General features: G+C 40.0%; 1 protein-coding gene across 7 annotated transcripts in view; it reads left to right on the forward strand.

Annotated features, from left to right (window-relative positions):
- The first annotated feature begins 342 nt into the window (after nucleotides 1-342).
- LOC136857002 (adenosine 5'-monophosphoramidase HINT1) overlaps nucleotides 343-16408 on the forward strand; it is a 72599-nt gene continuing 56533 nt past the window's right edge. For 3 of the 7 annotated variants that reach the window (XM_067135330.2, XM_067135329.2, XM_067135331.2), the window contains exons 1-2: nucleotides 343-376; nucleotides 3799-4017. In XM_067135330.2, coding sequence (XP_066991431.1) covers nucleotides 3919-4017 — 99 coding nt within the window. In that variant the 5' untranslated portion in view covers nucleotides 343-376; nucleotides 3799-3918. Of the gene's footprint in view, nucleotides 377-3798; nucleotides 4018-16408 lie in introns of those variants that run through there. The other 4 variants (XM_067135333.2, XM_067135334.2, XM_067135335.2 and 1 more) reach the window with 2 other exon arrangements.

The following is a 16408-nucleotide window of genomic DNA, read 5'->3' on the forward strand; positions in this document are numbered from 1 at the left end:
AAAACTGCCAGGCATCCGATGGTTTTCGTGGCATTTGTGGAACAACGTTCTGTAAAAATTACTTTAAATTCCTTTAAATGTTCTAAAAATGTAACTACTATCTACGAATATGTTTAAATATCACACTAACACCACAAATATAATATAACAGACTTTACATTATCTACAAAATATAACAAGCGTAGGAAATATATACGTACATTCGAAACACACAGATTGAATACAGGTACTTTCGTACGTGTGTTGTGCGCTACACCGTGCTCAGGTCCTCCGCGAGTACTCGCAGTTGTAAGCGGGGGGGATCGGTGGTGCGCTCTACCGCTACAACCGGATTACTCATCGGTATTACTCGCTCCGTCCCCATCTCTAACGTGGACTCGAGTGCAGTGTTGCCAACTTGGGGGTTTTCCCCCTAAATTTAGGGGGATTTAATCGTCCTAGAGGGCAAGTTGGGGGGATAAAAGAGTCGGGGGGAATTTTAGGGGGAAAATTATTTTTGAGGAATTTTGAGGGGCTGTGCGAATAACATATTTTTTTTTTATTTCTGTAATTATTTATTTATTTATTTCATTGCTGTAGTATGCTTGGGTCCGCTAGTGTGTCAAATTTATCTTGAGGTTTAATTTTTCACTGTTGGCCAGCCTGTCTCAGACACTGCAGTTAATCACGCAACGTCATTATTTTCTCTTCTAGCAGCTCTTAACGTACGATCCCTTCACGTGCCTCGGGATTCCCTCTTCTTGTCTCTTTTATGAACCAAACAGCCGCCTTATTCTTTACATTTCTGTTGACTACCAGCGAATAGGTGTATTTATATGAAATCTACTGATTTTTCAATTAATAAGAACTACAAACTACCGATAAGGTACATCAAAACATTACAAATATGCATATCTCTCACTTTCTCTCTGTATCTCCTTCTCCTTGATAACCGCAGCAGCATTTATTCCTATTGGTATATGTTGAGGGGAATCAGAGACTTCGGGTCTCGCACATAGTTCATTGATCTGTTTTGTCGAAAAAATGTCATGTAGAAGGAAAATCCCCGCAGTACGTGAATGTAACAGTCTGATAGCGTAACTCGAAGCAGTTTTCACTGTGACTATGCTCTTCATGCAGTTGTAATGTTATTTACATGATGTGTTAATAATTCTGTGGAGTGATGTATTCTTTTTGTGAATGTGTACCGGTGTAATATATAATGGCATCCAAATAGAAGAAGAAATACGTACAGAAGTATACAAAGACGTGGGAAACATTTCCCGTATTGTAAGGTAAGTTATATATGAAATTTAATCAATTTGAGTATACTTAAAAGATGTTAAATACCACATTACAAATTGCTCCCATGAGATATTTATTTTGTCATCATCTCAAACAGAAAAGTGTACATTTGAAAATACGGTACAATATTGCTAGCTAGACATGAGGTGTCATTGGTAACCCACAACTGATTTTCCTACAGTCCTAAGAAATTAAGTCATAAACAGCTGTCTTGAGATGTTTGTAAATCGCTCATCAGTACACGGACACAGTGGATCAGTTTTGCTGTTATGGTTAGGTTATAAACATGTTCTTTTTCATCTTTGATGTTTAGTGAGTAACAAATCTCTTCATCACTTTTCAGAATGGTTAACACCCGACGCATCTGGCCAAAGCATTCTGCAGATATTTCCACGCTACACTCACAGGTCATAAAAAGGATTTGTTAGATCATGCAAAAACAAAAAAGCATTGCGATGAAGTTCAGATGGAGAGGGTTGCAAAATCGTGCCAAGAGATCAAACCTGTAGAAATTGGCAGGAACTTAAAATTGCTGGTTATGTAGCTCAACGTTCTTCCATTAAGATTGTTGATCATCTGGGGGAACTTATTTCTCTGTTAGAGTGTTCTACTTCTACTACTTTACAAAGTGTAAAGATCCATAGAACAAAATATACCATGCTTATTAAGAACGTTATATGCCCTTCTCTGCAAGAAAATTTGGTTCTCGAAATTGAAAATTCCACTTACTCTATTATGATTGATGAAAGTGCCAATCTTACAACTCAAAAGCTGCTTAGCTTTATGTTACGGTACATTTCTGTTGTTGAAAAGACATTGTTTCTACATTTTATTGTATTTTGTAACTGACTACCGGTACTTGTGATTCAGAAACCATTTACTATTCACTGAAAGGATAGCTTGAAAGTGATGGCATTACACTTGAAAACTTAGTAGGCATTGGGGTGAATGGTGCAAGTGTAATGGTAGAGATCGATAATTCTGTAACAGCTCTTCTGAAATGCACTGTCCCTGACCTTATCGTCATGAAGTATGTCATTCTATTCATGTTTGTGCCGAGAAAGCTACCAAAACTTTTCCTTGTCAGTTGGAGTTTCTAATCAGGGAAACCCGCAAGTGGTTTTCCTAGAGTCCTAAGAGACTAGGCCATTACAAACAACTGTTTAAAACAATGAATAACAATCGCAAACTCAAAAGGATTCAAGGGCTTTGTGGCACTCGGTGGCTCGCGAGATATGCTACCATTGAAACAACTCTGGAACAATGGCAAGATCTGAAATTGCTATTTTCCTTAGCAAGAATTGAGGACAAATATTTCATGTCTGAACAACTTTTTAATATAATGGACTGCTCTACGTAGCCTATAGAGCCCTTCTGGTGTTCCTCAAAACTGAGTTAAAAGCTATATGCAGGATTAATATAATATTTCAAAGTGAGCGAGTTGACGCAGAGAAAGCACTGAAGGATGTCTTTCTACTCTTTAAATCAGAACTGATAAAAATGTTGTACCCACTCAGCTGGAAAAGCAGAAGGATGTAGATCTCCCATACTTTGACTTTGAGAAGTACGTGATGAATACTTCAGGTATGTATTTAAGATATGATTTTAAATGTTCGGTGCAAATTCCGAAACCTGATGAACGCAACGACGTTCATGAAAGATGCAAGAAATTCTTAATTGACTTGTGCAAGGAACTACAGAAAAGATTACCAGATAATATAGCAATTTTACAGACGATGGCAGTGCTACATCCTTCCACAGCAACATCACAGAAGAAACATGAAACACTTCAACTAGTCTCCAATTTCAGTGGTCCTAAAGTGGCTGGGAATATAGATGACATTGTCTCAGAGTGGAACAATCTCCCAAGATAAACAATGGCACAACACATCAAGTACTACGCCTTTGTGGGATGAGGTTCTTCAGGATAAAGATGCAGCTGGAAATGATCGTTTCTCTAATATTGGTAACTTTACAATTAGGCTGCTAACGTTACCAGTATCAAATGCCACAATGGAGCGCGCATTTTCAGTCTTTTCTATTATAACAAACAAATTAAGGAACAGGATATCGTTAGAACTAATAAATTCTCTACTTGAATCTAGTTATTATTTAATAAGGAAAAAATATGTTGTAATCGTTTTCAACCATCCCCTCGAGTGATTAAAAAGTTCAGTGAGTCCATGTATCATTACAAAAACATTGAAATGAGTGAAAAAGAGGAGGTGCTAGAGGATCTGAGCAAATTTTGAGGATCACTCAGCAGGAATACAAGAAAGACAAACTTGTGAGTAGTTTTCTCTTCAACAGTAGCATGCACGGTTTCTAATAATTTTCTTGTATGTTTCCAATCATCCTTTTGTGTACCGTAGTATTTCTGTAGATTTTAAAAATATTATGTTTAATCAATATGATGGTGACGAAAATATATATGATTTGGGGGTTTTTTGTCTCATTTAGAGGGATTTTGGAAATGATCTGGGGGGAATTTGGACTTAGGAGTTGGCAACGCTGCTCGAGTGACGTGACTCGTCTTGTGGACTCGGGCTCGTGCGGGCACTTGGGCCTCGTTTGGTAGTCTCTACTAGGATCTTGGATGAAGACCGGATAAAGGACTTCAGTATTCAATGCAACATGATTAGAGCTCTTGTAAATAACATTTCGTATGGTACGAAAATTGGAACAGTGTGTGGCGTAGTTGGTTTTCAGAATAAAGTATCCTTCTTTACTAGGGTTTGTAAAAGTGTTTATATGTTTGGAATGTAACATGTGACAAGTTCAATCGAATGTGAGATTGATAATGGAAAGATTGTACTCAGGGTTTCAAGGAACTACTAATTTTGGAGGATGATTTAAAAATTGATAGTTTAATAATCGCTAATGTAAAATCAATTCATACATCTTACTGATTCATTCTTAAGGAAAATGTCATCCTCAAAATTTAGACAGCAGGTTAAGGGTCTTGTTGATATATCTGTATAGTGTCGTCTTTCTCTTGGGATTGGGGTGGGAAAATAATATTTGTGTACGTCTCCTCTCGATTAGAGTATTTCACCGTCAGAAATTTGTACACCATGAAGTGGAAAGAATGAGTTGTTATAAGATCGAATTTGGGGGGAGGGTTCTATCCTTTAGGAAGGTATAATTATTGAAATTTTCAATTTGACATTCATTTCCATTCGAGTGATTTGGTGTGATGACAGGATATGTTTGTACCCACACTGTTAGATACACACCATACATTGAAATAAAGACCGCCCCAGGGTCTCTTAACTTGGGAGCGTGGGCTGGCGACCACGGGGCCCTTTGCTGAGTGCTGGCATTGCTTCTACTTGTGCTAGGCTCCTCAGTTTCATCCTATCAGACCTTGGTCAACTCTTGTTCTTTTCCGACCCCGACGGTATTAGGGCACTCGAGGCCTAGGGAATCTTTCATTTTCACGCCCTTCGTGGCCCTTGTCTTCCTTTTGCCGATACCTTCATTTTTCGAAGTATCGGGTCCCTTCCATTTTTCTTTCTGATTAGTGTTATTTAGAGGATGGTTTTGCACTTCCTCTTAAAACAATAATCACCACCACCACCACCACCACCTGAAATAAAGACCTATTAAGACTATTTGACATGTGTGCTCGTAACGTAACATTTTCCTTGAGTACAACAGTATCAGTTAATTTTTTAAAAGACTCCTTTGCTTCTAAAAAGTAGCAGTACACAACAGTAAAGGTGTGAAAAATTTCAATAAAAATACATGTCCCAAAAATGTTGGTTTGCTCAACAATACAGTTACTGATCAGACTCAATAAATTTTACTACTGCAACTAAAATGCGTACATTCCATATCCTGATGGGGTAGTGCCTCGTAATGTAATTTGAGTTGTGGAGAATGTGAGAGGACTACTGCTACTGAAAGTTTTCATTCGGTACCCTGATGTATGGCGGGCCTCCTCGAGTTTATCACCCTCTCTCAGGCCAAGAAATGTGACATGCGGAAAATGGTGATGGGGCAGCGGCTGTGGCGTATATAATCTCCTGAATGCTGAGCTGTAAGGCTGTGGCCACTGTTAGCCGAAGCTACTATGCTTGGTGATCCATTTTATGTTGTAAGGGTACTAACTGATGTACCTGTTGACAACGTGTTGGGTTTTTGTATGGTTGCAGCAGTAATGCCATCTGGCAGAAGTAAGTGGCAGCAGAAGAGATAGCATATATCAGTTAACGATAGTGTTTATTATTGTCGATTTGTTCCAGGCAGTGTTGTCACTTTTAGGGCTATTACCCTAATGTAGGGTAATTTTGTTCTACAGGTAACTAGAGGGTAAGCTGATTTTAGGGTAATTAAAAAAATTGAAGCTTTGAATATGGAAAAAGAAATTAGGCCTACCTATTAAAGCATTATTTTACTACAAATACAAAATTAAACTATGCCAGTCATATTTTCCAGTTCTTGTCTGGAGGGTTTAAATTCACAGTCATGAGCACGTTGTTTAGTGCCAGGGGCCAGTGTGCATAATTGCATTTATCATGATACTGTATAGGCTTTTGGGCTTATGCCTGTCAAGAAAATAAGGTAAAATTTCTTTACCTTTCGCAGAGAACTGTGCTCTGTGTCATCAGAAGAAAATCTCGACTGTCCATGAGAAAGGCTTCTTATCATATCTGTTGATTTGATTAAGAGCCATCCTGGTAGCCATGATCGTTACGGCGTCAAGTCTATATGGTCTGACTCTGTGGTTAGCTGGTTCAAGTCCCATTGGTTGAAAACTATGTCATCATCAGAATATTGGCTGTCAGCAGACCCCTTGTTGCTATTCGACAGGAGTAGGCTGTGTGCCAGCACCAGGTTTCACCCTCTCCATTCCATATTATCATTCCACATCCATATCCTCAGGTTGTCCATGGGCATCAGATAAAGAGACATGCACCAGGTGAGACAATCGTGTCCTTGGACCTTGGACACTCCCATGCCATTCAATAAGTAAAAAAAAAAAAAAAAAAAGATTAAGAGAAATGAAAGTGTAATTTTTCTAGTGTATAATTAAGGCAAAACAACAAAATGATTAAATATTTTTTGGCCTTAAGTTCAAAAATGTACTAAATATATTCATGATTAAGTACAGTATAGTGTTCCTGAAGATAGAAATTAAAAAAAAATGGATATTTTCACCAAAGTAACTGACTTACATGAAAATTCAGGCATGCAGCAATCAATTTGCATTATGCAGACAAACATTCTGTTCTGGTAACTTACATTTATTGTTCCTGTAGACTTAGAGTGTACTTCCGGCTGGCCTACAGAAAACTACTTTCACCTATTCATCAATAATGAATAATAATCAATAATGACTAATGCACCAGTTACCAAAATAGATATGAAAATAATTTGAAGTTTAAAAAACATATGCCTATATTTTTTTAAATCTAAGATCTTTTAGGGTAAAATTTTGATAATGTTTGAATAACACTGCTTATTAAAGCATTATTTTACTACAAGTACAAAATTAAACTATGCCAATTATATTTCCAGTTTTGCTGTAATAGTTTTCTGGAGGGCTTAAATTCACAATCATGAACACCTTGTTTGGTACCAGTTTGCATAATTGCACTTATCATGTCTGTTTTGATTTGTGTTCATTCTTGCTTGCTGACAACACTGCTCTGAGGATTTGTGGTAGGCCTCGAGTGTCACTTTCCAGATTATGAGCTCAGCATCTAAGTTAACACAAGTGTAAGACAGCCTATATGCCTTGCTTGTTGTTGTTGTGTGTGTTATAATTTTTTTTTTGCATGATACCCTTCATACAGACAGAAATTGAATAGGTGATCTCAGCATGGGACATTTTTTAGACAGAATGATCATTTTCATAATATACAGACTAAAACTAAGAATGCAGAAATAAAATAATTTGGCTATATTGTAGAAAATAAACTTTACATCTGTTCATGCATCTTCATTATAGACTATAATGCCGTTCAGTCTGCAGGCCTCTGTGAATTAACTTTGTGCCTCCACAATCTTCTGTCTGCAACTAGCTCTGTGGGCTTGTTTAGTTCCTCACCTTTTATCATTAAATCCTTTGAAACTGGACCTGACCATCAACATCTTGGTCTCCCTTTGCTTCTTTTACACTCCATGGCTGAGTCCATTATTTTCTTAGGTATCGTATCCTCCATTCGCCTCATATGATCCCACCATCAAATTTAATTTATTCCTACAGTTTCATCTTTGAAGTTCATTCCCAATTTAGCCTTTATTCCTGATTCTGAGCATCCTCCTTCCATTATTCCACCCGTTTGATCCAGCAATCATACTCGCTACTTTCACGTTAGTTACTTTCAACATGTGAGTAACATAGGCTTAGTCTGCTCAGCTTTCACTCTCATATAACAAAGTCATTCTGAAAACAGGCCGATGTACAGATAGGTTCATCCAAGAGTTGACATCTTTCTTACAGAATACTGTTGGTCACAGCTGCGAGCATTTGCTTTGCTGCACCTTGATTCACGTTCATTTACACTAGTAACATCCTGGGAGAATACATTTGGCCTACACATCTTAAATACACCCTCTAGGGACACCATGACCTAGATGTCGGTGTGGGTGCTTGTGTGGTTGTTGATTCCAACGGCTGTGCCAGCTCAGGGTTACCCATGATGGATTGGCCTCGGTGTAGGGCCAGACTAACAAGGTGTCCCCTGAGTTTCCTGAGAGGCGTCTGTGCTCTTTTTTCTTCATTGCTATTTCTACTCTTCTGTTCTCACCTTAAATTTCATTCTGTTCCTGTTTAGCCTACCTCTGTGCCTTGGGTTGAATAGTTTAGTACAGAGGTTTTATCTTCCCCCAGTCACAAGTTTCGGGTCGTGGCGAGGTGATGCATGGCTACTGGGAGAGTAGTTCTTAGCGACCCCCTCCAGATACCGGGCGCCCTCTAGAGTATCTAGCCTTGCTTTCAGTACTACTCCTGGGCTCTGCCGAAGGTCCACTTCATATTTCCTGAGTACTCATGAGGCCAAAAATGGAACCTCTCCTCTTTCTTCTAATTCAAAGGGTGGCATCCTTCTAAAAACAGTTTCTAAAATTGGCAAGAAATGTAAGCGGTACACTCCAGTTCCAGTGGGTAATATGTAAGTGACGAACGTCTTTCTCGACTCCTGGTTGCTTCCAAGGTCGATGGTAAAAGTTTTCTTGACGAATGTCTTTTTTTAAATCAGTAATTCTATCAAAAATTGTTGCTGGTGAAGTTGACGAGATGCACAAGCTCTGCGATGGATCCGTACTAATAAAGACATCTATGGCTGATTAGTTCAGACGGCTACTTAAAGCCAAGTTATTCGGAAAGGTTGAGGTCAAAATCATGAAGTACTAGTCGCTGAACTTCCGCAAGGGAATTATATTCTACAGGGATTTGGTTAAGTCTTCCAATGATACTATGATCCGGAACCTAGCACGTCGGAATGTAACCGACGTGAAGAGGTTGAAGAGGCATGTGGGTGATAAGCTGCTTGATACAGGCGCTTTCATCCTTACCTTTGATGCCGAGACCATATCTGAACGGATAAAAGTGGCAGTGTATCATCTGACTTCGTCTGTATGTTCCAGCACCAATGAAGTGCTATAACTGTCAAAAGTTTGGCCACACTTCATTGCGATGTACAGGTTCAATGACCTGCAAAATGTGGGGGAAGTACGAGCATGCTGGGGTTACTGCACACCACCACCTGTGTGCGTCAACTGCCCGGGTGTGCACGCTCCAATCTCAAAGGAGTGCCCCACATTCAAGCAGGAGAAAAAGATCCAGGAGATAAAAATGCTGCATTTGTTGTCTTATCCAGATGCCCGGACGAAATTCAAATCCATGACTGCTCTGGAGGTCTCCATCTCCTTTGCTGAAAAGGTCACGAAAGTGCAGATCACACGAGAGTCTTTTGTACAGAACATTAGAACAGACAATGCATTGAAAAGTCATGGTCACCAACAGCAACTCATATGTGAGGAAACTGGAGATTCTGCAACTCAATCAGGGCTCACAGGATCCCCAAAGAAATCCGGCAAGCCATCTGCCGGTTCTCGTTCAAGGAAGAGGGATAAACGGTGGGCAAGGGCGAGAGGCCCTGACAGCCCCTTGTTCAATCGCTTTCAGGAGAACCTAGTTCTCTCAATAAGAAGGCTCGCCATTCCCAATCAGCAAGATCACCATCCGCGGAGTGCTTGGTCGCCGTGTCTCCCTCTGCTGAGGAGGAGACTGAACCACTCATTGTTGTGGATGATGATAATGACAAAAAGGACGACAAGGAAGGCAGAAACTGGCAGGTAGTTGATTGAAAGAAGGGCAAGGAATTGTCCTAATTTCGTATTGCTATCAATCCACACAATGGCACTATATTTGTGGAACAGCAATAGTTATCACTGTCGCCTAGCTGAGTTACGTCAGTTGGCACTCCGTTGCCAGTAATGACAACAGTGTGCAACGTGTACGTACCACCAAACTATGATCTTCAAATGCATGCACTACAAGATTTGATCGCTCGGTTACCTCCTCCTTTCCTCATACTGGGAGACGTGAAATCCCATAACACACTCTGGGTTTCTGTGTCTTCCTGTGCTAGGGGAGGATGCTTGAGCGATTGATCAACCAGTTCGATCTTTGTGTGCTAAGCACAGGGAAAGGTCCCGCAGTTGTTCCATCGCTGTATGTAGACGATTTAGCTCTACATTACAGCTCCGGAAGAATGGCTTTTTGAGACAGTTACGGCAAACTATTAACCGAGTCGACAGATGGGCCCTGCAACATGGTTTTCAATTTTCAGCGGCGAAATCCTCAGTTGTACACATCTGTCGACGTTGGCTTGTGCATCCTAAACCACAGCTCCGCTTGTGAAACAGTGTCTTACCCGTGGTAGACACCTGCAGATTCCTGGGTCTCCAGTTTAATAAGATACTAACGTGGCAGCCCCACATCCGTCAGCTGAAGGTTGCTTGCATGAAGAGACTTAACGTGCTTAAGTTTCTCAGCGGCACTTCGTGGGGGGGGCGACCGTGCAGTGCTGCTACATTTTTACACAACAACGGTCCTCTCCTGAATGTATTATGGTAGTGCGGCGTAGGCTCAACATCAAAATCCACACTGAGCCTTTTCGACAGTGTTCACCTTAGTGGAGCTAGGCTGGCAATTGGAGCTTTCCGTACTAGCCTCATTCCCAGCCTACTCGCTGAAGTCGGAGTTCCATCTTTACGAATAAGGAGGCAGCAGTTATTCCTCATGTACGCTGCCAAAATTCGTGAAATGCTGCTACATCCAAGCTATCAGTACATCTTTAGTACCCAATACCACCAGAGGTACGAAGACCGGCTGATTGCCACACAGCCGGTCGGGTATCGAATTGATAACTTGTGTCATGAATTAAATATAGATATCCGTGGTTGTCTTGAGCAGACTTTTAGCGAGTTACCTCCGTGGCTAGTTCCACAACCGGATATACACCTAGATTTACTCCGTGGACCCAAGGTGAACACAGATTCCTCCCTTTATGGAAGGTATTTCCAGGACTTCATTCTCCAGTATCCGGCCGTGAGACATATCTTCACGGATGGTTCTAAAATCGGAAAAAATGTTGGTTGGTTGGTTGGTTGGTTGGTTGGTTGGTTGGTTGGTTGCAGCGATGATATAAGCACATGAAGATCTCGCTTCCAAGTGTATGTAGCGTATATACTGCAGATATTTACGCCTTCTTAGAAGCTCTGCAGTTTGTACTGGGTGACGAAAAAACCATTCTCTCATGTGTACCAACTTGTTAAGTTCTCTACAGCCTATCGAAACCTGTTTCTCGCAACACCCATTGGTGCAGAGGATTCATGACCTTCTAGCCAGGTTAAGCGATGCTGGCACCAGAATAATTTTCGCGTGTCTTAACTACAGTTTATAATTGTGTAATTTCTGTGTATTCTTTTCGGTATTCAGTAATTAACGGCAGTTTTCATCCTGTTACAGTGTTGTAGGATAAAAATGGTGTACGACTAAGTAGCATTGTAACCTAGACAATATTTCTTTCCTTTCATTTCTGTTTTGTGCACAGAATAAGTTATTTCCTTTTTTCTCTTATTTTCATTATGCTGTAAAGAATGGCTAAGGAGTGCAAGTGTAGGAACTGTGGCTGTGGTCAGGCATTAGGAGTATGAGGCAGGAGTTGGAGAGTTTAAGGGAGATAATTAGGATTCTCTCAGAGAACATGAAGGAAAGTAGGCCTTTGTCAAACAATGTACATGATACTAGGTGTGAAAGAGGCATTGGAAGGAAAGGGGGGAATTGTAGAAGACAGGTGGTCTAATGTTTTAAGAGGAAAGACATTGCAGGCTAAGGACTCTATTCAGGATCAGAATTCAGGATAGGTGGGGTGAGAAATTGGTATGAGTCACTGAAGGTAGAACAAGGGAAGATGAGGAACAGGGAACTGTTGCTGAGGTGTGTGGAAGTAGGGGGAAAGGGGAATATAGAGTAGAGGATAATAAAAGACATATAGAACAGGGTCATGGGAGAGAAAAAAGGGAATAGGAAGTAGCTTCTGCAGCTGTCAGGAAAGAAAGGGCTAACCAGAGGGGAGGGGATCAAATGAGGTGGTTAAGGTTCAGGCTCTGGTCATCGAAGATTCCATTTTTAGACCTGTGGAGAAAGTGTGTGGAGGAAAGGGAACCAGGGTAGTGTGTTATGCAGGAAGAAGGTTAAGGCAGATGTTGAGGAAAGTAGAAGAGAAGGTGGTAGTGTTTCACATTGGTACCAACAATGCAGTTATAAGTACCAACATATTTGGGGATGTGTGGGATCTGGTAAATGCAGCATGGGTGAAGTTTAAGGAAACAGAGTTGTTATCAGTAGAATACTGCATAGAAAGGATACTGAATGGAAGTTGATTGGTGATTTAAATGAGACTGTGGAGTGGGTATTGGGAAAATGGGAGTGAGATTTCTAGATCCTAATGGATGGGTAGGAGATAGGGATCTGCGCTCAGATGGCCTTCACTTAAACTGCAGTGGTACGTATGAGATATAAGGGTTACAGGGAGGTACATTCAGGTAGACAGAGTGGTCTAGGGAGATATGATAAGGATACAGGGATCTGGAAGTCAAGTAGGGATGATATAAAAATGTTTGCATTGAACTGCAGCAGTATTGTAAAGAAAGGAAATAGAATTAATTTAGTAAATATATACTTACCAGATATAGTAATAAGAGTTGAATCATTGCTGTGAAATATAATGGATGCAGAAATTTTCTCACGGGACTGTAGTGTGTAATACCAATATAGTTGCTCCGTTATTGGACATTATATCACTGGAGTGTGTATCGTAGAGACAGGATAGGAATTGTAGGGGCGGGAGTATTCATTCTAGAGAAAGAAGAATTTGTAAGCTACGAAAAAGTTAAAGATTTTAAAAAATGAAATTCTAGGTGTAAGTGTCATTTCTAAAGATAATAGGCAAACTGATGTCTTTGGAGTGCACAGACCGTGAAAGGGGTAGTGCTGACGCTGATTCGGAATTATTTGATAACATGAGCAACTCTGGCTTGGTAAGAAAAGCAAGGGGAAACTACCTTACTCCTCATTTTCCTAGTACGCCTCTTCAGTGGTGCCTAGTCCGTCTATGACAGCTGATGGCAGAGCTATTGAGAATCCAGCCAGCCTTAGGGCTGGGGACTGAACATACATGCATACAATCAGTTATGTGAGAAACCATATGGAAAGGAGCGTGATTGTAGCGGATGATCTCAATTTACCAAATGTCAATTGGGAAGGTAATGCAAAAGACAGGAAGCATGACCAACAAATGGCAAATAAGTTAATATGGGAAGGATAGCTGATTCAGAAAGTGATGGAACCAACTAGAGAGAAGAATATTTTGGACTTGGTGCTGGTAAAACCAGGTGGGCTCTACAGAGAAACCGAAGTAATAGATGGTATTAGTGATCACGAAGCTGTTTTTGTCTTAATTAAAAATAAATGTGATAGAAAGGAAGTTGTTAAAAGTAGGACTCTTAGGCAGTACTATATGGCTGAAAAAAAAAAAACAGTCCTGAGGAAGTTTTTAAAAAGTAACTATGATCGGTAGAAAATGGTAAATAAAAATGTAAACAGACTCTGGGATGGATTTAAGGCAATTGTTGAGGAATGTGAAAACAGGTTTGTATCTTTAAAGGTGGTAAGGAATGTTAAAGATCCACTTTATTATAACAGAGAAGTAAAGAGACTAAGAAGGAGGTGCAGGTTGGAAATAATTAGAGTTAGAAATGGCTGTGGAAGTAAGGAGAAATTGAAGGAACTAACTAGGAAATTGAATCTAGCAAAGAAGTCAGGTAAGGATAACATGATGACAAGCATAATTGGTGGTCCTACAAATTTTAGTGAAAAATGGAAGAGTATGTGTAGGTACTTTAAGAAACAGGTTCCAAGAAGGATATTCCAGAATCGTTAATGAACAAGGGGAGTGTGTATGCGAGGATCTTCAAAAGGCAGAAGTATTCAGTCAGCAGTATGTAAAGACTATTGGTTACAAGGATAATGTCCAGATAGAGGAGGTGACTAATACTAAAGAAGTATTCAAATTTACCTATGACAACAATGATATTTACAGTAAGATACAAAAGTTGAAAACTAGGAAAGCAGCTGGAATTGAAAAGATTTCTGGGGATATACTAAAGACAATGGGTCGAGATATAGTACTATATCTGAAGTACTTATTTGATTATTGTTTCCATGAAGGATCTATACCAAATGAATGGAGAGTTGCTATAGTAGCCCCTGTGTATCAAGTTAAGGGTGATAAGACATAAAGCTGAAAATTACAGGCCAGTAAATTTGACATGCATTGCATGTAAGCTTTGGAAAAGCATTCTTTCTGATTACATGAGACATGTTTGCGAAATTATGGGTAGCAGGTAGGAACCCTTCTTGGAGGCAGACCTACCCAGAGAGTGGCGCCCCTGCCTATGTGAGTCCCAGAGCACTCTGACCCGGTGTGTAACATCTGGTAAAGGTCCTAGCTCAGGGTTACGAGTGAAGACCTCAACGACTTCTACAGCGGAGAAGGTGGACTTCGGTACGGTGGAGATGGCGGAAGAGGCAGCCCTGTATTCAGGGATTAATATGAGTACAACCTGCTGCCTTGTAGGTTGAGGTGACTGGACACCAAAGGCTGAGGGAGAAAACCTGAAAGAAAATCTCCGTCTGTGTTAGGCTCAGCAGGTCAACAGAGGGATTACTGATGAAGTTGCTTTCAAGAATAATACGAGGCTCGGGCGTAGGAATTCATGACAACGACATCAGTTTGGTGCGAATGACGGTTTACAGCCCGATGTTACACCAGCTACCCAAACCAAACAAAGACAAAGTATCAGAGAGGAAACATTAAATATCCTGACATTGACAAACAAAACTGAAGAGCTGGTCGACCTCATGGAAAAGAGGAAACTTCTGATCATGGGCCTGAGTGAAACAAAGTGGAAGAAAACTGGGAAAATAAATATCAGATTAGGCTATAGTCTCTACTGGTCTGGAAATGAAGTAGAGTCTAAGAATGGAGTATGATATTTAATACATAAAGACATAGATGCTTATAGTGAAGTTGAGTTTGTTAGTGAAAGGATAATGACGTTATCTGTGAACTTAGGAAGGAAAAAGTACAATGTGATCCAAGTCTATGCTCCACAGATAGGATGCTCAAAAGAGGAAAAGGCCAACTTCCTTAATAACTTGGAAGAACACATGGAGCGTGACAATCTAATTGTAATGGGTGATTTTAATTCAAAAGTTGGCTAACAACGAACAGGATATGAATCCACACTGAGCCCTCATGGAAGGGAAACAGAAATGAAGAGGGAAATATATGCTAGATCTATGCATGAGAAACAACCTGATAGTGAGTAACACTTGGTACAAGAAAAGGGACTCCCATAAAATCACAAGATTTAGCTGGGATGATAAAATAGGTACAGTAATAGATTATATTCTGATAGATCAAAATGTATGGAAAAATGTTAACGATGTCAAGGTCATTCCAAGTGAAGACCTTGGTGGAGACCATAGACTGTTGGTTGCAATTATTGCAGCGAAAAGACCTCCCAAAGTCCGTAAAAAAAAGAGTCCCAAAAATAAAAACTTGGCGACTAACTGAGCCAAGTGTAAAGGAAGAATTCAGGGAAGGTGTTCGCAGGTTGTTCCTGAGAGAAGAACTGAAATTGATAGATGAAGAATGGGATACTCTAAAGAAGGTTGTGGTTGGTACAGCAGAAAAAGTATGTGGACAACAGAGTCAAATAAGAAAACCTAAAGAAACTGCCTGGTGGAATGATGATATTAAAAAGGCTATCAATGACAGAAACTGTACAAGAAGATCCTTATATCAAGCAAGAACACAGGGAGATCACATGAAATAGAGAAGAAGCTGTCACTTCACAGAAAGAAAAAATTACAAGTCAAACAATTGGTTGTAGCTGAAAAGCAGAAATGCAAGGAAGATCTGGCTACCAAAATAATGCAGGTTGGAAATAAACTGTTATATGGTATTGTTAAGAATAAAAAAACTCAAAATGAATCTATCCAATCTGTGGAACTTCCTAATGGTGAGGTGACTAGGGATAAGACCAAAATATTACAGGAGTTCCAAAGGCACTTTGAAACTTTGCTGAACTGTTATGAAAATGTCACTCCATTAGATGACAAACCTTATGATTTTGGCAGCACACATACCACTAGTCTGACATGGTTGGAAGTAGAGACAGCAATATCTAGGCTGAAAAACAAAACATGAACTGGATTAGATGAAGTAAGTGTTGAGATGATCAGAGCACTAGGAGAGGTTCGATAACAGCGGATGTACAGGGTACTAAATAGAATCTGGAAAGAGAATATAATACCCAATGACTGGAAGCAAGGAGTCATCATCCCATTGTTGAAAAAAGGTGATACAAAGAAATGTACCAACTACAGAGGTATAACTCTGCTGTCACATGGCCTCAAAATTTACGAATCCATCCTTGAGAGCAGAATTAGAAAATACATTGAACGTACACTTGAGGAGGAACAACATGGATTTAGACCTCATAGATTAACTATAGACCTCAATTTTGCCACCAGAAC

The sequence above is a fragment of the Anabrus simplex genome, chromosome 1 (genome assembly GCF_040414725.1).
Source record: "Anabrus simplex isolate iqAnaSimp1 chromosome 1, ASM4041472v1, whole genome shotgun sequence".
Classification (NCBI taxonomy): domain Eukaryota; kingdom Metazoa; phylum Arthropoda; class Insecta; order Orthoptera; family Tettigoniidae; genus Anabrus; species Anabrus simplex.